The following is a 25,434-nucleotide window of genomic DNA, read 5'->3' on the forward strand; positions in this document are numbered from 1 at the left end:
TTGACCCAAGAGTTCCCTTTTTCACAGCTCTTGTTGTGTTTTCTAAGAATTAATTGGATGTAGCTAGGCACCAGTGGCTCATGCCTGTAACCCTAGCTACTCAGGAGGCTGAGACTTAAGGCCTGAGGTGTGAAGCTAGCTTGGGCATACAAAAAGTCTGTGAGACATTTATATTAACCAGCAGAATGGAGGCGTGTGGCTCATGTGGTAGAGTAAAACAAGCTAAGGGAGAATGACCTGGCCTTGAGTTCAAGTCCCAGTAAGTACCAGCATATTTACAAAAAAAGAATTAATTGGTTTTGTTTCTGTGTATGAATGCTTTATAGTTTTGTTGTTGCTGTTGTTGTGTTGTCAGTCATGGGGCTTGAACTCATGACCTGGGTGCTGTCCCTGAGCTTTTTTACCCAGGGCTAGTACTCTACCACTTTAAAAAATTATTTTGTTTTATTGTAAAGATGCTGTGCAGAGGGGTTACAGATATATGAGTAAGGCAATGAGTACATTTCTTGTTGAGCATTGTTACCCCCTCCTTTGTTTTCCTTCTTCTATCCCTTACCCCCTTCCCCCTCCTCCCCGCCCCGCAACCCCTGAAAGGTAAAGTTCATTTCCAACATAGTGTCTTGTGAGTATCATTGTTACAATGGGTCATCCTGTGTCCTTGTTTCAGCATTTTGTTATTCCCCTTCCCCTCCCCATATTAGATAAATGTATATACTCTACCACTTTAAGCTGCAGCACCGCTTCTGGTTTTCTGGTAGTTAATTAGAGATAAGAGTCTCACAGACTTTTTTCTGCCTGGGCTGGCTTTGAACTGTGAGTCTCAGATCTCAGCTTCCTGAGTAGCTAGGATTACAGGTGTGAACCTTCAGTGCCCATCTTATATTCATCTTTAAGAGATGCCTCATTTCTCTTTTCTTAGTTGTACTGTGTAAGAGTAGTGTAACTTACAAGTCATACCAACTACCCTCTTCCTTTTTTTTTTAATGGCTCCCACAAGAAAGAATGCTCTATTTTAGTATGGAAATACCAGAGGTCTCTTGAGTTAGGGGCTGATTGACAGTAGACAGCTACTGAAACCAGGTAGACACTTCCAAGCAAACATGGACAGAGGGGACCAGCACTGACCAGGCTAGTGTAATAGCCATGTGGAGATAGACAATAGCCTCTTTGTTCATTTAGGGGCAAAAATGTAAGATTGAGAATAGAATAATCTATGTAGCCTCTAAGCTGCTCTAAAACAGCTCAGCCTGGACAAATAGAAACCATTAGCATAGATAAGGACTTACTTAGTGTTAGAGAGGCTTCAAGTGTGACTTATTATTTTTAAGACAGTTACTTTTTCTATTAAAAATTATACATACAAGACAAATGCAGAAAATAATACCTTGAACATCTGTGTTACTCCCCCCACCCCAAATCTGCCTTAATAAATCTTAAACCTTTTGATGTTTTTTTTTTATTTTCTTCCTTCCCCATGTTGAAGCCACAGTTACAAACTTAGTGTTTATTACTCAGATTCTAAATTTAACTCTTTGGGACTTTATATTCTTTTTGCTGGTCCTAGGGCATGAACTTGAGGCCTGAGCACTGTCCCTAAAACTTTTTTGCTCAAGGCAAGCATGGTATTACTTGAGCCTCTGCTTCACTTTTTGCTTTTAAGGGTTGATTGGCAATAAGAGTCTCATGGACTTTTGGGCCCCGGTTGGCTTCGAACCTCAATGCTCAGTTCTCAGTCTCTAAGTAGCTAGGATTACAGGCTTGAGCCACTGGTGCTCAGCTGAGACTTTTTTTTTTTAATGAAGAGGGCTTCTGTTGAGTGGGACAGGAACTGACTTGTAGCAATAACTCTTAGTTCTTACTTTTGGAGCTGCCATGAGACAACAAAATCATTTGAAATACAGCAATGAGATTAGAGTGTGAAGAGTCAAGTCTTTTGAGACCCTGCATTCAGGACTAGCTGAGATTTCTCCAAGGGCCAAGGAAAGATTGTAGGCCCTTACTGTGGAACCTCAGGCTGTGTAAAGAAACATAAGACTGAAAAATGTTTTCTGAATTATTTTTGCTGGCACTCAGGACTGAGCTCTGAGCTTTAAGCTTATACTTTACTGCTTGATCCATCTCTCCAGCTCTAAGTTCTGCTGGTTAATCTGAGAGATAGTCTCAGATTTTTTTCCCTGGTTGACTTTAAATTGTGATCCTCTGGATCTTGAGACTCCTGAGTAGCCATGAACTCAGGGCTAGGTGTTTTTCCGGAGCTTTTATGCTCAAGGCTAGTGCTCTACCACTTGAGCCACATCTCTACTTCTAGCTTTTTTGAAGATCAAGAGTTTCACAGACTTTCCTACCCAGGCTGGCCTGAAACCAGTATCTTTAGATTTTAGCCTCCTGAATAGCTACGATTACAGATGGGAGTCATTGGTAGCAGGCAATCTTTTTTTTTATTGTAAGGTACAATAAAATAAAATTTTCTTTGTGAATTTACATACCCCCCAATAAAAAGGTTTAATGGTCTTATTACACATCTTACTCTTTCTTTATCAGCTGTCTTGCAAGAATCTATTTTATTTTGCTGGTTTTACACAAACTATTTCATTCAGATGTAGTGATTTCACATAGAAACTCTGAGTTAGAAACAAAAACAAACAAGCAAACAACAAAGCCAAACCAACCACAGTTTAGGGAATCCGTATTTGGTACAAGGAGCAAAAACTGTTCAAAAGGTATATTTTAGTTGAACTTGGCTAAACATTTCTTTACAAAAGGCCTTTCTCTCCCACTAACCTAAGCATAAAGATTTATGCCACCACTTATTCATAACAAATCTGCTGTAAAACAAAGCAGAATGTACAGTTCCCTGGGGGTTTGGGTTGCTTTGTGTCGAGCTGTGTCTCCTGTTTAATGCTCCTCATCTCTCCAACCACTGCCACAGTGCTGCCTGTCTGGATTAAGTAAACACAACGTGAGCCCAGTGACTTAACTACACTTTATAAATTCACCATTGTTAAGCTACAAAACCAGCCTTTCTAAATAAAACTGCATCTGAGTCAAACTGCCAAGTGAAAAAGCACAGCTTTCGAGCTCTAACTCCTTTTAGTAACACTTTAGTCCTGGTCAGTCTTAAATAAGATCCATATGAGGACTGAAGGGATGTCAGCTTTGCACTTTGTTTACAAAGTGCCCTCACTTTTTCTTGCAGGAGGTGCTGGGAGCGATCAAGAATGATCACCAGCCAGCACCAGTGGCTCATGCCTATAATCTTGGGTATTCAGCAGGTTGATGACACCCTAGCAGCTTCTCAAGAGGCTGAGATCTGATGATCATGGTTCAAAGCCAGCCCAGGCAGAAAAGGTTGTGTGGGACTCTTATCTCCAATTAACCACCCAAGAGCTGAAGTGGCACTGTAGCTCAAGTGGTAGAGCCTCAGCCTTGAGTGAAAAAACTGAAGAACATACTTAGGCCCTGAGTCCAACCCCAGTACTGGCACAGAAATGAACAAACAGATAAACAATCAAATATGTTGGAGGGGGCGGGGAGAATTGGGTGGGGGGGTGGGGGGAGGAGAATGGGAAGGGATGGGAAGGGGAAACAAAGGAAGAGGCTACAATGCTTGATAAGAAATGTACTCATTATCTTGCCCATGTAATTGTAAGCCCTCTGTACAGTATTTTCACAATAAAAAATAAATAAAAATTAAAACAAACAAATAAGTAAATGCTCATCATAGCAGAGGAGCAAATAGCAGTTTTGTCTCTTTAAAAAAAGTTTATGTTGGGGCTGGGAAGGTGGCTCAGTGGTAGAGCGCTTCCCTTGCATGCCTGAGGCCCTGGGTTCGATTCCTCAGCACCACATAAGCAAAAAAAAAAGAAAAAAGCCAGAAGTGGCACTGTGGCTCAAGTGGTAGAGCGCTAGCCTTGAGCTGAAGAGCTGAGGGACAGTGCCCAGGCCCAAAGTTCACGCCCCACAACTGGCCCCCCCCCAAAAAAAAAAGTTTATGTTGTGTGATTATAGGCAGTATGCCTAAAATCAGTAGGCTGAGATCTGAAGATCTCAGTGAGAAGCCAGCCTCGAGCTGGGCACTGGTAGCTCATGCCTGTAAACCTAGCTACACTGCAGGCCGAGGTCTGAGAATAATGGTTTGAAGCCATTCTAGGCAGGACTGAGACTCTTTAATTAATCACAGAAAAACCTGGAAGTGGAGCAGTGGCTCAAGTGGCAGAGTGCTAGCCTTGAGCAAGGAGCTCAGGGGACACTTCCAAGACCAAGTTCAAACCCTAGGACCAGCAAAACAAACAAATAAATAAAAATGAAAAAATGGAGAAGACAATCTGGGCAGGAGTTGGATCTCCAAGTAACTACCAAAGCTGGAAGTGGAGCTCGGTTCAAATGGTAGAATACTAGATTTAAGCAAAACAGTACAGGGACAATGTCCAGGCCCTGAGTTGAGATCACTGTACTGGCACACACAAGAAAGAAAAGAAAGAAAGAGAGAGAGGAGAGGAGAGGGGAGTGGAGAGAGAAGTTTAAAGGCTGGAGATGTAGCTCCATGATGGAGTCTTGCATAGTTTGATTCCTAGCACCTGAAATAGAATTCTAAAATAGAACTCAGAAAGGTACAGCTTTCCCTCCTAGGAAACAAAGGAGAAAATTACACTTAGTAGTTATTTAACAAGCAAATGTTGGAGATTTTGAGCTCCACTGATTCCAAGAGACTGAAATGAGTCAGCTTGCTCCAAAATGTGACCAGCAGCAGCAATCACTTTAAACATGAATGAGGTAGCTGATTTTTAAAGTCTGGAAAAAGAAGGTTTTTGTTAAAGCCAACTGTTTCCCAGAGGAGGAAATGCAGTTCTGCCTCAGGAACTTTAAATGGATCTGTTGAATAACCCGGAGGGGATGTATCATTCGGATGAGAGGGCAAGGAAGAATCCAGCTGATTTTCAGGCAGAATAACAAGCATGACCACATTACTTTTTGGTATATACACACTGTGTGTGTGTGTGTGTGTGTGTGTGTGTGTGTGTGTGACCTGTATAAAAGCAGTTCTCACATTCCTTTGGTTTTGGTCCCTTTCCACCTAAACAAAACATTCATGTGAACTTGAAAGAACCTTGTTTATGTAGGTGATGGCTGATAAGTTTTATTTTCTAGTTTAGAAATGAAGATTGAGTAATCTAAATAAGTGTTTGTTGATAACTTGATTCATTAACAATTATAGGTCAATTCTGTATAAATGTAAACATATTTTTGTATTGAAAACCAGGTTTTCAAAAATGTGGTGAGGAAAATGTTATTGTTTTATGTCTTTACAAATCTCTCTTTTTTTTCCATTTGGACCTCAAAAGTTTAGGGGCGGGGTGTTAAAATTTAACATGTCCATCTTTGTCCAGTGCTTCTTGATCAGAGATACCCCTTCCATTATTGTCCCTATAGTGCTATGCCATCTCTTTAATATGTGCTTTAGTAGATGACACTGTGATTTTCATACGCATACAACTGATTGCTTGTGCATACTTTTCACTTACACAGACACGGAATGGAACAAAGAGAATCCCACAGTCCCACAAAAGGGTCTCAGGAATCCCAGGGACACACTTTGAGGACCACCATCATATAAAATGGTTTTAAAGAATATGTGATGGAGAACAGCTCTCCCTGAGTGGTGAGATTATTAGGAATCCGTCTTTAAAAAATTATTGGGGCTGGGAAGGTGGCTCAGTGGTAGAGAGCTTGCCTTGCATGCATGAGGCCCTAGGTTAGATTCCTCTGCACCACATAGGCAAAAAGAAAAAAGCCAGAAGTGGTGCTGTGGCTCAAGTGGTAGAGTGCTAGCCTTGAGCTGAAGAGCTGAGGGACAGCGCCCAGGCCCAGAGTTCAGGCCCCACGACCGGACCCCCCCAAAAATTATTATCAATTAGTTATGCAAGGGGGCTGCATTTCAATGTCTCCATTTGTGTGGATAAGACATCTTGACCAGAGTCACTCCCTGCATCTGAGACCCTTTTGCTCTCCGGTAGCACTTAGTTGTTGTTTTTTTTTCTTTTCTGTTATGTGAGGATGGATTACTTGTACAACTTGGAAATCAAGAAACTGAGTGGCTGAGGGAAAAGTACAGAGGCCCTGAACTAGGCTGAAAAGTTTATGCTTGGGAAACCAAAGAGCCACATAATTGATTAACTAATTAATTATTAACAAATTAATCTGTCATATTTTTGGTGTCAGTACTTGGACTTGAACTCAGGGCCTGAGTGCTATCCTTTAGCTTTTTTCTTCAAGGCTAGCACTCTACCATTTGAGCCATAGCTCCACACCTGGTTTTTTTGGTGGTTAGTTGGAGATATGAGTCTCACTAACTTTCCTGCCTGGCCTGGCTTTGACCTGTGATCCTCAGATATCAGCTTCCTGAGAAGCTAGGATTACAGGCATGAGTTGCATCATTTCTTACATAGGAAAGTGACTTGATAAAAGATGTGTCTGGGTGCTGGGAAGGTGGCTCAATGGTAGAGTGCTCGCCTCGCATGCATGAGGCCCTGGGTTCGATTCCTCAGAGCCACATAAGCAGAAAAAAGCTGAAGTGGCGCTGTGGCTCGAGTGGCAGGGCACTAGCCTTGAGCTGAAGAACTGAGGGACAGTGCCAAGGCCCAGAGTTCAGCTCCCACTACCGACAAAAAGAAAAAAAAAAAAGATGTGTTTGGGAATAAAGAGATGAAGGTGGGAAGGGAAAAGGTAGAGAAATGAGAGAAGCCACTGCCGGGGTCATTGCAGGTTCTTCAGATGGGTGGAGAGTTGGGCCGAAAATGGGGACAAAGTCTCAAGGAGATTTTTGCAGGCCCTGACCAAGGCCTGAGTGGGAAGTAAAGGAAGGCAGGGCCAAAGAGAACCTAGAGAATTTAGGCTAAAACATTGTCCTTCTTCACGTTCATCTGCGAATTATCCTGCCTCAGCTCCTGGATGTCTTGTCCTGTTTTTCAGAGTTGGCTGGTCCATCCATGAGCTTTGGAGGAAGTCAATACCCTTCTCAAGGTGGCTCCCTCTCCACTGCTTCCGGAAGGAAAGGGAGATTTGGATGCATGACATCCCTGGGGAGCTCTCTGCAGCTGGCCTGTCTGTGGTGGTGAAGGGCCGTGGGCCTGGTCCCTGCCTGTGGGATACCCGAGTTCCCCTCCTATGCACTCCAGCACCCCCATCAGCTCCCTCTTCTCCTTTACCAGCCCTGCAGTGAAGAGACTGCTGGGCTGGAAGCAGGGAGATGAAGAGGAGAAGTGGGCAGAGAAGGCCGTTGACTCTTTAGTGAAGAAACTGAAGAAGAAGAAAGGAGCCATGGATGAGTTAGAGAGGGCTCTCAGTTGTCCAGGACAGCCCAGCAAATGCGTCACGATCCCCAGGTCTCTGGATGGGCGTCTGCAGGTGTCCCACCGCAAAGGTTTGCCTCACGTTATTTACTGCCGAGTGTGGCGATGGCCCGATCTCCAGTCCCACCACGAACTGAAGCCCCTGGAGTGCTGCGAGTTCCCTTTTGGCTCCAAGCAGAAAGAAGTGTGCATCAACCCTTACCACTACCGCCGGGTGGAAACACCAGGTAGGCACTGTTCACCATGCCTAAGGCTTTATTTCAGACTTAAGGTGACCTGTTGGTGGAAGCTGGGCTGGGGACCCCAAGATAAGGACACCTGTACAAGTAGAGAAAAGAGGGAGGTTTGATTCTGAAGAACAAATATAAAATGTCTTCAGAAACATCTAGAAGCCTGACCCTGATGGTTTCCTCCTATAATCCTTACAACTCAGAATCAGGAAGCTGAGCTATAAGAATCCTGGTTTGCCAGGTGCTGGTGATTCACACCTGTAATCCTAGCTACACAGGAGGCTGAGATCTGAGGATCACAGTTCAAAGCCAGCCCAGGAAGGAAAGTCCATGAGACTCCATTAAACTACCAGAAAACTGGAAGTGGTGCTGTGGCTCAAGAGCCTTGAGCTGAAGAGCTGAGGGACAGCACCCAAACTCAGAGTTCAAGCCCCACGACCGACCAAAAAAAAAAAAAAGAATCTTGTTTTGTATCTAGTCAGGGCAGGAAAGTCTATAAGATGCTTATAGTCAGTTAACTAGCAAAAGATGGGAAGTGGCAGTCTAGCTTAAGTGGTAGAGCTCCAGACTTGAGTTGACAAAGCTAACAGTGACCAGAACCTGAATTCAAGCCCTAATATTGGCAAAGAAAGAAAGAAAGAAAAAGGCAGGGAAGGGTAAACAAGGAAGGAAGGAAGGAAGAAAAGGAAGGAAGGAAGGAAGGAAGAAAAGGAAGGAAGGAAGGAATCTGAAGAGTTTAGTTCAATGGATACCTAATCTTTATGTTATTTTGATGTATTTAGGTAGAATTCTCATAATTTCTTCCTAGGTTTTTTTTTTATGTCAGTTGTGGGACTTGTACTCAGGGCCTGGGTTCTGTCTCTGAGATTTTTTTGCACTCTACTACTTTGAGCCACAGCTCCTCTTCTGGCTTTTAGGTGATTAATTGGAGATGAATCTGATGGCTTTACCTGCCCAAGCTGACTTTGAACCAGGATCCTCAGATTTCAGTCTCCTGAGTAATTTGGATTACAGGCGTGAGCCACTAGCACCCTGCACTTCCTCGTTCTTAAGAGCTTGAAGGATCTTTACAAATGGCTTTGATAATGATTAGCTGTGAAAAAATATCCATCTTCCCTCTCCCACTCCACTACTAGACTAGACTGAGCCATACTGAATTGTACTAAACTAGACTGGAAAAGGTTTTTCCTGCTTCTACTTTGCCCAGTCTCAGGTAAGGGAAAGGTTTCTCATGTCTGGGTCTGAAGACAGCCAATGAAAGAGATTTTGAAAGTCATTTCAGGGCTAAAATAACAGATTGGGGAAGCTTGGAAATTGCTCTTACATATGAGCTCCTTTGTTTTTGTTCTGGGGGAATAGAACCTGAGGCCTCATGCATGCTAGACAAGTGTTCTGTCGCCTATCCCTTAAGTACAGTTGAGCCAGAGGAGAGTGCTGTTAAAAACCCTTCTCCTTCCCAAATGTTGTGTATGTCCCGCCTTTCTGGAGAACACTGGTGTTTAACTTTGTTCCTTCATATTGATTGACACAGTTGGACTGCTTCTCTTTCATCTGCCATCGGGACAGGAATATAGTTGGGCTGGAACTCTTCTCTCTTTGACTGGTCATCTACCTCATTCCAGGAGCTGAAGGGGCTGGCACATTAGCTCAGGGAACTCATTTGTATCCCACTAGGAGACAGTTCTGTCTGATAGCCGCTCAAGTGTGCAGTTCATCTTACTGGGGTGTTACCCAGCCCACATCAGTTGCAGACAGTTATGGTTTTTCAGACTCCTCAAACTTGCCATACTGTTATCAAGTGTTTGTTCAAATGCCACCTCTGTGTGTCATAGCTCCTTCATGCAGGAACTGGGACTGTGTCTCAAAAAATGATGAGAAAGTCTCATGCTCTTGGCCAGTCTCACGCATTTCTTCGAAATCATGAGAGGGTCTTTGATTCTTCCTTTCTTTCCTATTTCTCTTTGAACTCTCCTTTCATATCAGAAAAGAAAAAAGGAGCATGGTGCTACCTGCCTGTAACATTCCAGCTATTCAGCAGGCTGAGGCAGGAGGATCCTCTGAGTTCAGGAGTTTAAGGCAAGTCTGGGCAACGTAGCAAGACCTTATTTCAAAAAAAGAACAAATGAAAGTTAATAAAGTCAGAGTTTACATTTAAAAAATGGGATGTTTCCTTTCTGCCTCAAATATTTGAGTAGATTGAATTCATATATAGATAGAATTCATATAATTAATTTTAGGTTTTAATTTCCAGAAACATGAGTCAAAGACTATATTGATTTACTGTAATTTTTAAGCCGCACACTTTTGTTTTGTTTGGGATTCCTAATATATCTTTTTAATAGAATGCGTTATATCTAGTTTTGTATCTAGTTGTGATCAAAGTAAATATTGTGAGAACAGTGAAAATATTAATGTTAAATAAGTTTGCTGAGTCCCCAGTTGTAATAAGAGCGTGTTTGCCTTTGAAGTTTGTTTTTTGGTTTTTACCATGTATTTGAAGTAGATGAAAGGTTGCACCTGGTTTCCTTTTCATTCACATGTCCATTTTTGCATGGTAATGTTGGAAGTTTGTTCTCTAATGTCGTAGAAGACAGTATGTACAAGTCCTAGTTTGTAGAAGAAACCATTTGTTTCTCTACTGCCCTCACCTGTACTGACTTTAGTTGAAAACTTCTCATTTACCTCTTTCAGTTATTTTCTGCTTAAAGAACTGACATTCTGGGGCTGGGAACATGGCTCAGTGGTAGAGTGCTTGCCTTACATGCATGAGGCCCTGGGTTCCATTCCTCAGCACCACATAAAAAGAAAAAGCTGGAAGTGATGCTGTGGCTCAAGTGATAGAGCACTAGCCTTGAGCTGAAGAGCTGAGGGACAGAGTCCAGGTTCAGACTTCAAGCCCCACGACCAACAAAATAAAATAAATAAATAAATAAATAACATCCTCCAGTCCCAGCTTCCTCAGTATTAGGATTATTATAGTGAGCACCAGTAACTGGCTAGGACTTGTACTTCTTATACATTTTTTTCTTTTATCAATGTGATCACAAATCAATCTATCCACAGAAACATCTTTTAACCATTTCCTATTCTTTGCTGTTTCTCTTCATGGTAATGAAAAATCTAGGTAACTTTCTTATTAGTCATTTTTAGGTAATTTATCATCTTTATCACATAAAAGATGAGGATTTTTCTGTCTTCCTTCCCCTTCTCAGTTCTTGATGTTTATGTTTTAGTTCATGGTTTATGGAAGTTTTTGGTTATTTTCTAGGTTCCTGCAGTGGAGTTGGGGTAGGTACTGCTTTCTCTCAGAAAGGCATTGGTGTCTTGTCTTCCAGCCATCAGTATTGAGGTGGGAAATTGATCCTCATTTCTCTGAAGGTGGCTTAAAGGCTCCTGGGAGATTCAGAATATCTCACTTACTCTGATGTTTGAAATGCAATAATGTTGTGACTAGGTTTGAGTCTATTTTCATTTACACTGTGTTTCTTTCAATCAGAAGACACAGATTTGGGAAGTTTTCTTCTATTGTTTCTTTGATTATTTTCTCCTCTGTTTTCTTTGACTCACTATCTGGAACAGTGACACAGGCTGTACTTTAACCTTTAGGATTACTTCCTTTAGACCAGGTACATATTAGATGTTGGAAGGAGCTTCCAGTGCCTGAATAAAGCTTGCCCTTGAAAATCTGAATCCAGTCTGACCTTTCGTCTTGAGTCAGGATCAGGGATACCCCATGTTCTTTTTGAAGAATAGAACTAAATGAACTAAAATGAATAGACTTAATTTGTAGGTTTTCCCGTGGCTACTGATATTTCGCTTGTTCACTTTCTTATTCTACTTTGCACTGCACTGAAGAACTTTTCTCTCTTCCCCTTTCAATCTTTCCCATAAGGGAAACAGGATGTTTTGATTTCAGCAACATTACTGAGCCTGAATTAAGGTTGGTCATCTAAATAATGCAACACAGTCTTGGAAGGAAAACACTGTGGGCGTCACTTAGATTTCATGGAGAGCAACAGAGTGCAGCTGCGCTTTAAAAAAAATTAACTTGATTGGCAGAACTGAAAGATCATACACACAGTGAGATCCTGAGAGTACAAGTATTAGAATATAGCTCTGGTCATTTCCAAGGTTGGGAGACTCTTTTTGGACTTTCTGAAGTGTGTCATTCATGGTGGATGATGAGCAGAAATATTGGAGGCACCAGCTGCTGGTGGCTCATGCCTGTAACCCAAGTTAATATGGAGGCTAAGATCTGAGGCTCTAGATTGAAAACCAGACAGGCTTTCTTTATCTCGCTAACTAGCAAAATGCCCAAAGTGGAAGTGCAGCTTAAATGGTAGAGAGCCAACTTTGCCCCAGTACCAGCACAAACAACAACAACAAATCCCTACTAATTCTCGAGGGATGGTTCCCATTCATCAGCAGATGGCTAGATGAAAACCTCCAATGTCTCTCTCCTCCATTCTGTCATGATGCACAGCGTGCAGTGCTCATTCTCCTGTTTCTTCTGCTCCTAGTGTTGCCCCCCGTGCTGGTGCCAAGACACAGCGAATATAACCCCCAGCTCAGCCTCCTGGCCAAGTTCCGCAGCGCCTCCCTGCACAGCGAGCCTCTCATGCCACACAATGCAACGTACCCTGAGTCCTTCCAGCAGCCTCCATGTCCTGCGCTGCCTCCCTCACCCAGCCATGTGTTTTCACAATCCCCGTGCTCTGCCGGCTACCCTCACTCCCCAGAAAGTCCTTCTGAGCCAGACAGTCCGTATCAACACTCAGGTCAGTAAGAACCATGGAAATTATGGGAAAATAAGACCAAAAGCAATTACTGATGTTGGATCACTGAAACTGTAATCATTGCGGCTACCATTCACAGAATGCTTTACAGTTGTAGAGCAATCTTCTGTAGGACCTTGAAACCATTCATCCTCTGAGATGACCAGGACTATACCCATGCTGGACAGAGAAGGCCTGCAAACCATGTGGGTTTTTTGTTTTGTTTTGTTTTGCTTTTTTGCCAGTCCAGTGATTCTAACTCAGCCACCTGGGTGCTGTCCCTGAGCTTTAGTACTCAAGATGAGCACTCTTCTACTTGAATCACAGCCCCATTTCTGGCTCTTTGGTGGTTAGTGAGGAATAAGAATCTCATAGACTTTACTGCCACCAGCAGCGGGATGAACCACATGTTTGGCTCTGGTTTCTGATTCTAGTCTTCTGGAAGCTTTCAGAAACTAAATGGATTTGAAAACTATCCCTGGAAATTTCCAAGGACTTTTTGTTCTCCTCCCACCCCCCCAATCCTGGAGCTTGAACTTAGGGCTTGGGCATTATCCTTGAGCTTCTTTTGCTCAAGGCTAGCACTCTACCACAGCATCACTTTCAGCCTTTTCTGTTTATGTGGTACTGTGGAGTCAAACCCAGGGCTTCATGCATGGTAGGCAGGCACTCTACCACTAAGCCACATTCCCAGCTCCAGACGTTTTGTTCTTAAAAGCAGTAGAAATATGATTAAAATGCTTCTCTAACTAACATAGGATGGTGTGGTTTGGGGGACAGGCAACATGCTTCATCAACATCTGGCCTTTGCTCTCTTTGACTCTAAACAGAGAGAATGCCTGGCTATAGAAAATGTGTGTATAGAATGTGTGAATAGGTTTGGGATATGGCTCAAGTGGTAGCTAGTAAGAATGAATGAACGAGGGGGAGAGAGAGAGAGAGAGGTTGAGAGAGAGACTGAAAGGTTCAGAGGGGGGGAAGAGAGGAGGGAGAAAGAGAGGGAAGGAAAAAAAGAAAGGAGAGATGGAGAGATAGAGGGAGGTTTGCCACACTTGTGAAATGGGTTGAGATTGAGGAAAAAAAGAAGAGATTTATGTGTACCTCTACAGTGTGAGATATATAATTTCCAGAGTTGCAGTGTGCTGGTGGTTCATGCTTACAATCCTAGCTACCCAGGGAACTGAGATCCAAGGATCCAACTTTGAAGCCAGCCTGGGCAGGAAAGGCTATGAGACTCTTGTTTCCAATTAACTACCCCAAAACCAGAAGTGGAGCTGTGGCTCAAGTGACAGAGTGGTAACCTTGAGCACAAAAGCTCAGGGACAGTGCCTACACCCTGAGCTCAGGCCCCAGCATTGATATCCACACATATAACAAAACAAAATGGAAATATGCTGGCCTGCTATTTCTCATGTTTTTTCTTTCTTTCTGTGTGTGTGCACATGCACCTGCATGCACATGCACGCACACACTAGTACTAGGCCTTGAGCTCGGGGTCTGGGCATTATCTAGCTAATGGCTGAGGCTCTACCACTTGTTGAGTGGTGGTGCATGTATTCAAATTACCTGATAGAAAGTAATGTATTTTAGGTGACATAAGGAGAGATAGTGAACCTCATCGTACTCAGGAATGAGCACTGGGAATTGGGGGAAGGGATCCCTTCACTTTAAGTATAAAATTGTTTGTTGTAATCTCAGGCAGCATGCCTGCCATCAAACAAACACCAGATCTTCCAGGACTGACAATAAAGTCTTGCTTTGGCTATACTTGTCTCAGTTCAGTTTTTGAGCTTGCCTGGGTGAGGGTGTTTCTTGCCACATGAAGTGCAATTTAGTCTGTGCCAATTGAAACAAAAGACTGGAAAGCAGCACTTGGGGCTTACAGCCACCTTTCTAGTTCAAGCATTCACTTCCATTTCTTGGTGGAGTCCGGGTGTGAGCGTAATGCTGTTCACCTTGCTCTTTCTTTCAGACTTCCGGCCTGTTTGTTATGAGGAGCCCCAGCACTGGTGCTCAGTCGCCTACTATGAACTGAACAACCGCGTTGGGGAGACATTTCAGGCTTCCTCCCGAAGTGTGCTCATAGATGGATTCACTGACCCTTCAAATAACAGGAGCAGATTCTGTCTTGGGCTTCTTTCGAATGTGAATAGAAACTCAACCATAGAAAATACCAGGCGACACATAGGAAAGGGTAAGAGTGAATATGGCATGTCTCTGTGCAGTGTTCTGAGCTGAAATGTGGAACAAGAGCTCAGCCATGGAGCCTTGTGGACAGACCCTCTGCTGGAGCACTGTGGGGCAGTGGGTGTCATGCTTGGAGAGGTCACAGGGACTTTCTCAGTCCTCGTCTTTGTCTCTGGAGCCAGCAGGCCGTCTTTGGGGGTGGCACAGAATGGCTTCTGTGAAGACAAAATTAGATGATGCATTTGAGAACAGGATGAGATTATTCAATGGAAATGTTACATATTAATTTTGAATTTCCCAAAAAATGCTAGCTAGCATTTCTCTGAACAAGAGGAATTGTGACAGGTAATTATTATTATCAGGTTAAGTGGTTACAAACAACGCCTGACTTCCATTGGGACAGCTGGTAGATGATGGGAAGCCTTCTGAGTCCAGGTAGTTGCTAGGATAGCTGCTGGGGCTCAGCCCTCGCTGCTCTCTCTCAGGTGATCCATTTGAAGCGCATCTTACCCTGGGAACAAAGGTACCACAACCCAGGTGGATATGAAGTGGGCTGAGGGCCTTTAAATTCTTCCTTTCCTGACGATGTTTTCTGTTCATTGTTGATGCTTCTGCATGAGACCACTTAAGAGTCACAGCACTGTTAGTGTTTGGTCTTTTCTTTCTCCCATCTAGTAAGGTAGCAGGGAGCGTTTTCTTTGAGGTTTCTAGGTGTGTGTGTGTGTGTCTGTGTGTGTGTGTTTTCACTATCTTACTTAGTGATGTTTTCTAATGGTCTCCTATTGTAGCAACCTCCAAGCCATCATCAGGAACAGACTGAGTTCATTTCTTGATGTTGACTCTTTTTTTTTAACCAGTCCTGGGGCTTGAACTTAGGGCCTGGGCACTGTCCCTGAGCTTCTTTTGCTCAAGGCTAGTACTCTACCACTTAAGCCACATTGGCACTTCCAGCTTTTTCTATTTTCATGTGGTACTAAGGAATCATACCAAGGACTTCATGCATGGTAGGCAAGCACTCTACCACCAAACCACATTCCCAGCCCTTGATGTTGACTCTTTTTTTTGTTGTTGTTGTTGGTCATGGGGTTTGAACTCTGGGCCTGCCTGCTGTCCTTAGCTCTTTAGCTCAAGGCGAGTGCTCTACCACTTGAGACACAGCACCACTTCCGGTTTTCTAAGGGGTTTATTGGAGATAAACCAGGAGGCTGAGATCTGAGGATCATGGTTCAAAGCCAGCCTGGGCAGGAAAGTTCATGAGACTCTTATTTCAATTAACCATCAGAAAACCAGAAATGGTGCTGTGGCTCAAGTGATAGAACACTTGCCTTGAGCTGAAGAGCTGAGGGATAGCGCCCAGGTCCAGAGTTCAAGCCCCACAAAAAAAATTAGAGAAAATTATGTCTGTATTGAACAAGTACTCATTGTTCCTTAAACAATACAGCAAAGCAATTATTTAAACTGCAATAGGCATTCTACGTAAGTCACTTAGAGATAATTTAAAGTGTGTTAGTTAATGGGGCACTATGATATTTTATATGAGAGACTTGAGTATCTCTCCCTTATATGAGGTGGATCCTGGGATTGATCCCCCATGATGCCAAGGGCTGACTAAGTCATCCATGGGTCAGCATTGTGACTGAGGTTGTAGTTTTGTTCTGGATTTTCTGACAGGGAGGGCAGATGAGAAACTCAATCTGTAATGTGATTTTTTCCCCCCAAAATGGGAAATACAGTCATTCCACTAAGGAAATAATACCTTTAGTCCTTCCCTTCCTCCTCTTCTTCCTCCCCCCTCTTCCCTTCCATTCCCTCCTTTCTTTCTCAGTGGTAGAGATCAAATTCAGGACCTTGTCCATGCTGGGCAAGTGCTTTATCATGGAGCTATATCCCCATCCCTGTCCTTCCATTAACTGAAACAAGTTTCTCAAGTCTGGCTTTGCTTTCAAATGATTTTTGTGAGACTCTCCAGCAAAATCTGGTGACAACTTATTAATACATAACACATACGTGGAGCAGTTTGCTGAGATCCATGCAGGTTGGTCTGCAAAGCAGACTTTTGGTGCTGGTCCATCCAATGACAGAATTCAACAATGGACAAGTGTTGATTACTCTTCTTCTCGCAAGTAGCTAGTTTAAGGTGTTGCTGCTACCAGTCGGTCTTTGTCTGTGTTGCTGACTGAGAACTATCCCACAGCGTTAACAGAGCATGTGAGGAGCACCAGGACCAATGAGCTCTCCCGGATGACTTATGAGTTCTCACGGTGGTCTCAGAAGCCTGTGAAGTAATTGCCTTTAATATAAAACTAAGTTGTTGTTTTATCTCTAGAAAAGCTGTGAGATGCTTCCGAAAACATGGCAGGGAAAAGTGTTGGCTTGAACCCTGTGAAGTGAATGTCTGTGGGATCGTGAGCGTTCCTCTCAGGTGCTGGTGTGAGCTGTCCACGTCTGCGCAGCATGGCTTTCTGGGACCCTGCCCGATTACGTTGGCTGCACCATGCACTCCTGGGTTAGCAATGATGTGAATTCATAGAGAGGTAATTCATAGAGAGACGAATTTAGGAAATTTGGATAGCACCTGTTCTCAGCCAAACTGGACATAAGGGATAGGACAGAGTCCACAGGACAAAACCTTCTGCCCTTGTGAATTATGAGCAGCAGAAAAGGAAGACAAGTAAGATGTAAGGGAACAATCAGGCAAGGGAAAGAATGGGGAGGGAGAATGCTATCCTACTGTAAAGTAGGATAGCAGTTAAGGTCTTCCTCAGAAAGTGACTTTGAGTGCAGAACGGGCCAGGAAATGAGCAGTGAAGACATCTGGGAGGAAAGGTTTCCAAGCAAAGGGAACGGAGAAATGCAACACTTCTGAGCCTGCCTGGACAGGTGTGGGGCGAGAGGGCTGGAGCAGCCGTCGGGAGCGGTGAGGACACATGAAGGGCTTTGGTCTCCACTCTGTGAAATGGGAAGAATAGACATATGCTAAAAACGGTCCTACAATCTCATTATACACTTTCAAGAGACTCCTTGGCTGCTGTCTTGAGAATAGACTGTAGGGTGAGCAGAGGAAGACGCCGTCTACAAACACATTCTCCCTTCAGAAACATGGAGACCACTTTGTGTGTGACCTTGTTACTTAGCCAGGTTGGCTCTCCTCCTAAAGGGAATAAGTGTGGCAAAAGCATGGACACTCGCATGGTTTCTGCTGTGCCCTCGCATGCCACTGTGAGGCGCTGTGGCTGGCATAAAGCTTGCAATAGTTAACTGCCGCCGAAGGAATTGAACAACAATATTCTGACCTTGCTAGCACTATGTTTCAAATGGCTACTAATAAGCCAGCACTAACCTACCTAAGGCAGCCTCGTAAATACCAGAGGAAGCAACTCCGAGAGATTAGAACACTGAAATCTAACATGGGTTCTATCCTCATTCTTCCTGAGAACCAGGCAGAGCACTTGAACTCACAGCCATGACATTCAAAATGAAAATGATGACAATGATGATGAAGATGATGATGATGATGATGATGATGATGATGATGATAGCTACCTAGATGGGTGACTTAGTCAAGTTCCCTGGCATACACTTACCCATAGTGTTTGTTTTGTGTGTTGTATGTTTGTGTTGTATTGTGTTTGGGCTTGAACTCAGGGACTAGGTGTAGTCCCTTCACTCTTCCATTCACTTGAGCCACACCTCCACTTCCCTGGGTAGATAAGTTAAACATCCTTTGTCTTACAATTTATTTCTAACTGAGGCTCAAATGAATATCATTAATTCTTAGGTGGAGGGACTCAAACCCACTTTGTGATATTTTATGATCTCTGTGGCTGTCTATATAGGCTACTAATTCACTCCTACCACACACACACACACACACACACTCACACACACAAAGTAATTCAAGACTAGACACCTGTGACCTATGCTTGTAATCTTAAGGAGGCTGAAACTTGAAGGATAGAAATTTGAAGCCAGCCGGGCAAAAGGTCCACAAGACACCTTGTCAAATGAATTAGCAAATTATATGCAGAGAATCAAGTCTAGCAGGAGGCTCTGGCCAAGCCCCATAACAGAAGCAAAACAAACTCAACCCAAACAACACCAACAACAGAAAAACAGCACTTTGTGTCTTTGTTTTGTACATAACTTGAATTTCCAAATACTTAGTCAAATCACGGCTTTGAATTGACGAAGAAGCACAGGCCTTGAGGTTAGGGTTGTGTTGCTTAGAAATGTGTGTCTTAATATAATTTCTGATCAGTAGTAAGGTATTTCTGAGCACCCGTGGCTTCGAAGATAACTTCATTTAGTTCAGTTAACCTTCTGGGATTTTGTTTGTTTGTTTTAACCTTGGGTTTTGCACATGCGAGGGAAGCATTCTGCCCCAGAGTTACACCTGTAGTTATCATTAAACCACGTGAATGAGCCTGGGCTGGGTTCTTAGTATAAAGGGATACAAGCTCATTTATCTTCTGCAGATGTATTGGTTGTCTTTGTCCTGCCTGATGTCTATTCTTCATTTTATGGGAGATAAAGTAGGCAGGCTAGGATGGTACCCCAAAGCATTAAGTCTGCCCATTGAACTCACTGAGGTGAACGGAGACCATCCTGCAAATAATGGTCATGTTTTCTAAATCATTGGAATTCACTTGTTTTCCTTTGTCACATGTACTGCAGAATTCTAGCAATTCTTCCTTTCTTTTTTTTTAATTGTGAAAATACCGTATAGAGGGGTTACAATTACATGGGCAAGGTAATGAGTACATTTCTTATCAAGCATTGTTGCCTCCTCCTTTGTTTCCTCTTCCCACCCCTTCCCATCTCCCACCCACCCCCTGTCAGCCCCTTGGAAGAGGATCTTCCCTTCCCAGTGCTATCATTTCCTTTCCCACATATTTATTTCCTTCCCTCAAGATACCCCTTCCATTTTAAGATGTATGAGGCTCCTCATTTTTGGAAGAGCAAATCCTCAGGTGTGAGTGGCTTACACCTGTGATACTAACTACTCAGGAGGCTGAGATCTGAGGATCTCAGTGGAAAGCCAGCCTGGTCAGGAAAGTCCATGAGACCCTTATCTCCCATTAGCTACTAGGAAGTGGGAACTGGATCTTTTGTGGCTCAAGTGGAAGCATGCTAGCAAAAACCCCCACAACAAACAAACAAACAAACAAAACCCCCTCCCAAAGCTCAGGGACAGTGCCCAGGCCCTAAGTTCAAGTCCCAGGACTGGGTATTTCTGTGGATTTGGGGCTGGGGCTGGTTTATTTTTTGTTTTCTGAACAGGGCCAGGAGGGCTGGAGTTGTAAGGCTGAGCTAGCTGTAGGCACAGCACAGCCCTGCCCTGCCCCAACAGAAGCTGATTGTGTGATTGGCAATATTGTACACTTGTTCTAAACCTGCTTGTTCATCATTGTTCAGGGACTTGGTCTTCAAACATAGATTTTTAGGGGCCAGTGTTGCTGCAATCCAGAGATAACTTGTGTGAAATAGGAAAATCTGCTCTTCCTCAAAAAACAAACAAAACAACAAAAAAACCTGCACTGCCATCTGCTGGGAATGCAGTGTCATAATTTTACAAAGGTTGGTAGGTAGGCACACATTGATGTCCCTAAATTCAAAATTGTAGGCCCAGTCTTTATATGGAAGACAGACAGACAGACAGACAGACAGATGATAGATAGATAGATAGATAGATAGATAGATAGATAGATAGATAGATAGATAGATAGATAGTACACTATTGTGGAAAATTCCAAGTTGTACACAAACTAGAAGGAAAATAATGCAGTGAGTGAGTCTCCATTCAGGCATCAATTGTCATTAGCTACCATTCTTTTTCCTCTGTTTTCCATGATACTTTGCTAGAATATTTTATTTTTTCCTTAATATATATTTTTTATTGTAAAGATACTGTACAGAGGGGTTATAGTTACATGAGCAAGGTAATGAGTCCATTTCCTATCGAGCATTGTTACCCCCTCCTTTGTTTTTCCCCTACCATCCCTTTCCTCCACCCCCAACTCCTCCCTCCCCGCCCCAAGTTGTAAAGTTCATTTTTTGGGGGGGAAGGTCCGGTCGTGGGGCCTGAACTCTGGGACTGAGCGCTGTCCCTCAGCTCTTCAGCTCAAGGCTAGCGCTCTACCACTTGAGCCACAGAGCCACTTCCGCCTTTTTTCTTTTCTTGCTTATGTGGTGCTGAGGAATCGAACCCAGGGCCTCATGCATGCAGGCAACTGCTCTACCACTGAACCACCTTCCCAGCCCGTAAAGTTCATTTTTTTTTTTTTTTGGTCGGTCGTGGGACTTGAACTCTGGGCATGGGCTCTGTCCCTCAGCTCTTCAGCTCAAGGTGAGCGCTCTACCACTAGAGCTACAGCGCCACTTCCGGTTTTCTGGTGGTTTATTAGAGATAGGAGTTCACAGTCTTTCCTGCCTGGGCTGGCTTTGAACCTCGATCCTCAGATCTCAGCCTCCTGAGTAGCTAGGATTACAGGCGTGAGCCACCAGCGCCCAGCAAAGTTCATTTTCGATGTACTGTCTTGCACATCTCATTGTTACAGTGGGTGATCCTGTATCCTTATTTCAGCATTTAGAATATTTTAAACCAAATACTAGACCTTGTATCTCTTTGCCAACCCCTTTTGAGAATATATTTAACTGTACATGGATTTTTTTTTTTTTTTGCTTTGGTGCTGGTCTTGGGGCTTGAACTCAGGGCCCAGACACTGTTCTTGAGCTTTTTTGTTCAAGACTAACCACTTGAGCCACAGCTCCACTTCAGACTTTTTTGGGTAGTTGATTGGAGATAAGAATCTCACAGACTTTCCTGCCTGGCTTTGACCCTCAACTCTCAAAGCTCATCTTCCTGAGTAGCTAGGATTACAGGCGTGAGCTGTCAACACCCGGCAGGGTTGTTGTGCCAGCCCCGGGGTTTGAACTCAGAGCTTGGGCACCGTCCCTGAGTTTCTTTTAGCACCACGAGTCAGTGGTGGTTAGTTGCCAGTCCCCCACTTTTCGAGTCTCACGAATACTTGGTGGTAATCACACACAAGTGAAAAGCTTAGATTCATGATTCTCCTAAATGCTGGTACTACAGGTGTATAATCTTAATTGTGCTGGGAATCAAACTCAAGGCCTTGAGTATTAGTAATTCTACCACCGAGCTACTTGCCTCAGGTGATACTTTCTTTGGAAGAATTTATCCTTGTTAGCCGGGAGTTGGAACAAGCTACTGGATTATAAACAAAGCTTTGTTTTATCTAAAGCTTCTCAATTCTAATTAGTATGTTAATCGCCTATTTTATGACAAGGAGAACAGATTTGATGCCACCTTCATAGAGAACTAATACAATGAAGACTACAGTACCATCTGCGCACTTTCGTTTTTCTCTGAACTGTTTTAAAACAGTGTCACATGTAATACAGACTTTCAATGGGGGTGAAATCCTGATGGGGATTTAAAAACACAGGAGGCTGTCCAGTAGTGTTCATGAATGGAGTGGCACAATGGATTCTATGCATTCCTCTCTGAAAATAGCCAGTGTCCCATGCTTAACAATCCAGGCTGTCCAGTGGTACAGGTTCAGGGCCTGGTCTGCAACACGGCTGGTATCAACTTCATGGGGGAGCTTGGTACAAGTGCAAGTCCCCTTCCTCTCTCAGCACCTACAGTTATCTATTTGAAGGAGTGTCCACGTGACTCTCCTGCATGCTGAAGTTGGAGAACTGGTCTGCTCTGTGGTGATCTTGAATCAAAGATTCAAGACCAGGGTCTGGCTTCTGTCTTCACTTAGTGTTTGGAACTGGTTCCCTAATTTCATCCCATTGCTCTGCTCTCTCTTCTCTTTCAGGATGCAGACTACCATTCCTTTCCTGCTAGGCTCTCCTCTACTTTGTCACTCAGCCAACTTGTGTGGTGGTTGTAGACAAGACTAACAGGATTGAAAAACCACCATGTAAATAAAGACCAGGGGTCAGCTAACAAAAATCTTAGCTATTACACGTGATAAGTTCCAAGAGCCTTATATATTTGAAGGTCATTCAATTCAAATACCTGCTAAACCCTGAGCCTCTTTCCTCTTTTAAAATGCCATCACCATCCCTGAGGGAGCGTCTCCCCACCTCCAGGTACACAGTGCCCACCTGGTCTGGAACTGGTCTGGCCAGGTAACTGTGTAATGGCCAGTCAGGGCCATCTTCTTGGCTACTACTGCCTGGGTCATGGATAGCAGTCCAAAGACTATTTAGGGAGGCAAATAAAGGAGCTGAGAAGGAAAAGGGAGAGGAAAGCCGAGAAAAGAAAAGATGGGTGCTAGTTGGAAGCAGGCAGCAAGGGTAAACTTGTCCTGAAAACCCTGAGCTCTGCAGCACTCTTAGGAAGTCTGGGGCCATTTCTCAGTATCAGGTAGATGGAATTACATGATACTGAAAATCCATTCATTTCTACTACTTTTCCTGCTCTGACTTTTCCATATTTTTCTGTGTGTGCCATTACTGAGCCTTGAACTCTGGGCCTCATGTTCTTGTATGTCCTTTTCACTCACGGCTGGCACTTTGCCACTTCAGCCATGTGTTAAATCTGGCTTTTAATTGGAGATAAGAGTCTCCAGCATCTGTCTGTCCCAGCTGGCACTCAAACCCCGGTCCTCAGATCTCAGCTTCCTGAGTCTAGAATTACAGCGGTGTCATCCCCACCTGGCTTTTCTCTCTATTTTTGGTATAGGTAAAATAACTTTTAAGGGAAAAGAAGGGGGAGAGGTAATGCGAACTATATGGCAGGAGATAGTCATATAAAATTCCATATAATTCAAAGTTTCCTCTTATTAAGAGGCACAGCTGTATCTATAATATTTACTGAATTCATGATCATGTAACTGGGGTCTAAGCACCTCAGGGGCTCTATAAACTTTATTCTTGAAAAGTTTTTTTAATCTTCACCTTAAGAGTATTCAAGTGCTTGCTTCGGCAGCACATATACTAAAATTGGAAGGATGCAGAGAAGATTAGCATGGCCCCTGCGCAAGGATGACACGCAAATTCGTGAAGCGTTCCCTATTTTTTTTGTATATACATTTTTCTGATTTGGGGAGGGAAAGGGAGAAAAGAAAATGCTTAAATAGGGATACAGGTGGACCCATTGTAACAGTGAGATGTAGAAGACACTATGTTGAAAACAAACTTTACAATTTCATGGGGGGGGAGGGGGAGGAGTTGGGGAGGTGGGGAGGCAGGGATGGTAGGGAAAAACAAAGGAGGAGTAAACAATGCTCGATAGGAAATACACTTATTACCCTACTCATTTAACTGTAAGCCCTCTGTACAGTATTTTTACAATAAGAAATATATATTAAAAGCTAAAAAAATGAAAAAATAAAGACACACGTTTTTTAAACAAACAAAAAAAACATTTAAAATACATTATGACATATATTCTGGATCATTTCCACAAACACTTCCTAACTACAGTTAGTTACATTTATAATCATGTTGACATCTAGTGCTAGAGAATTTTTTTCCCTATTAAAACTTGAACATCTTCATTTTATCTGACCCAGCCCTTAACTGTAAATTTATGTTGCATCTCAAACCTACGCATTGGGAGAGAAGGAATCGGTGAATTAAACTTGGAAGAAAAGCAAGAGAGCGGGATTCTTCAGCATCCTTTTGAATGTTGATCTCAGAAATGTTAGGGTAAAATGATGAAACTACATTTACTTGGGTGGTTTTCTATGACTATATGAGCCCATGTACTACTACTGAGCCAAGTAAAAAAATATGACTTAAATTCTAATAGTGGATGATATGCCTCTTAAATAGATCTCTTTGAAGTATTTTCTATTTATATGTGTTTATTCTGTTTTGACTTATTCCTCTTATGTTGTGTGTCAGGCCTGGGGCTTGAACTCAGGCACTGTTTCTGAACTTTATTATTTTTTATTTAGAGCCACAACTCTATTTCCAGTTTTTGGGTAGTTTATTAGAGATAAGAAGCTCACAGGTTTTCCTGCCTGGGCCAGCTTCTACCTCACTCCTTAGATCTCAGCCTCCTGAGTAGCTAGGATTACAGGTGTGAGCCACCAGCACCTAGCCTAGAATTTTTTTCATTCCTTTGCCTCTCAGAGTGTTGGGATTACAGTCATGTACTACCACATCTGGCTCTTTGAAGCATCTATGAAGAGAAATATTTAACACTGTCCAAAAAGAAATATACTCATTACCTGACTTATGTAACTGTAACCCCGCTATACAGCGCTTTTACTATAAAGTTGAAAAAGAATAGAAATATTTACAATTGTTAACAACATAAAGTTGAAACTTCATTTATTGTGGGAGTGGGCGTAGTCAATGCCCTGAAGTAACATTTTCATGACATTAACTGTCAAAATTTTGTTTGTATATGTACATGATGGATTGTGGATTTTTTTGCACGATATACTAATTTTGCTTCTAATATTAGGAAACCTTATTTGGGATAGTGCCTGTGTGGTAGAGAGCAATGGCAAGAATGATAGATGAAAACCTACTGAATGGTTCTGGGGAAGGATTGTATATGGGCAGCATTTCTTTCTCTTTTTTTGGTGCCAGTCCTGGGCTTGAACTCAGGTCCTGGCTGTGGTCCCTGAACTTTGTTGCTTAAAGCTAGTGCCCTACCACTTGAGCCACAGCTTCACTTCTGGCTTTTTGGGTGCTTAATTGGAGATAAGAGTCATATGCACTCTTTCCTACCTGGACTAGCTTTGAACCTTCAAAGTAGCTAAGATTACCAACCTCAGCCACCAGTGCAAGGCTTAGGGAAGGCTTTTTTTTTTATTGTGAAAATACCATACAGAGGGGTTACAATTACATGGGCAAGATAATGAGTACATTTCTTATCAAGCATTGTTGCTTCCTCCTTTG

General features: G+C 43.0%; 1 protein-coding gene across 1 annotated transcript in view; it reads left to right on the forward strand.

The window, feature by feature from the left end:
• Positions 1 to 7,035: 7,035 nt before the first annotated feature.
• The window catches only part of Smad9 (SMAD family member 9), a 25,931-nt gene continuing 7,532 nt past the window's right edge, over positions 7,036 to 25,434 (forward strand). Inside the window, exons 1-3 of the mRNA XM_013031472.1 lie at positions 7,036 to 7,576; positions 12,100 to 12,357; positions 14,327 to 14,548. Coding sequence (XP_012886926.1) covers positions 7,165 to 7,576; positions 12,100 to 12,357; positions 14,327 to 14,548 — 892 coding nt within the window. The 5' untranslated portion in view covers positions 7,036 to 7,164. The remainder of the gene's footprint in view (positions 7,577 to 12,099; positions 12,358 to 14,326; positions 14,549 to 25,434) is intronic.

Source organism: Dipodomys ordii, unplaced genomic scaffold (genome assembly GCF_000151885.1).
Source record: "Dipodomys ordii isolate 6190 unplaced genomic scaffold, Dord_2.0 Scaffold140, whole genome shotgun sequence".
Lineage (NCBI taxonomy): Eukaryota > Metazoa > Chordata > Mammalia > Rodentia > Heteromyidae > Dipodomys > Dipodomys ordii.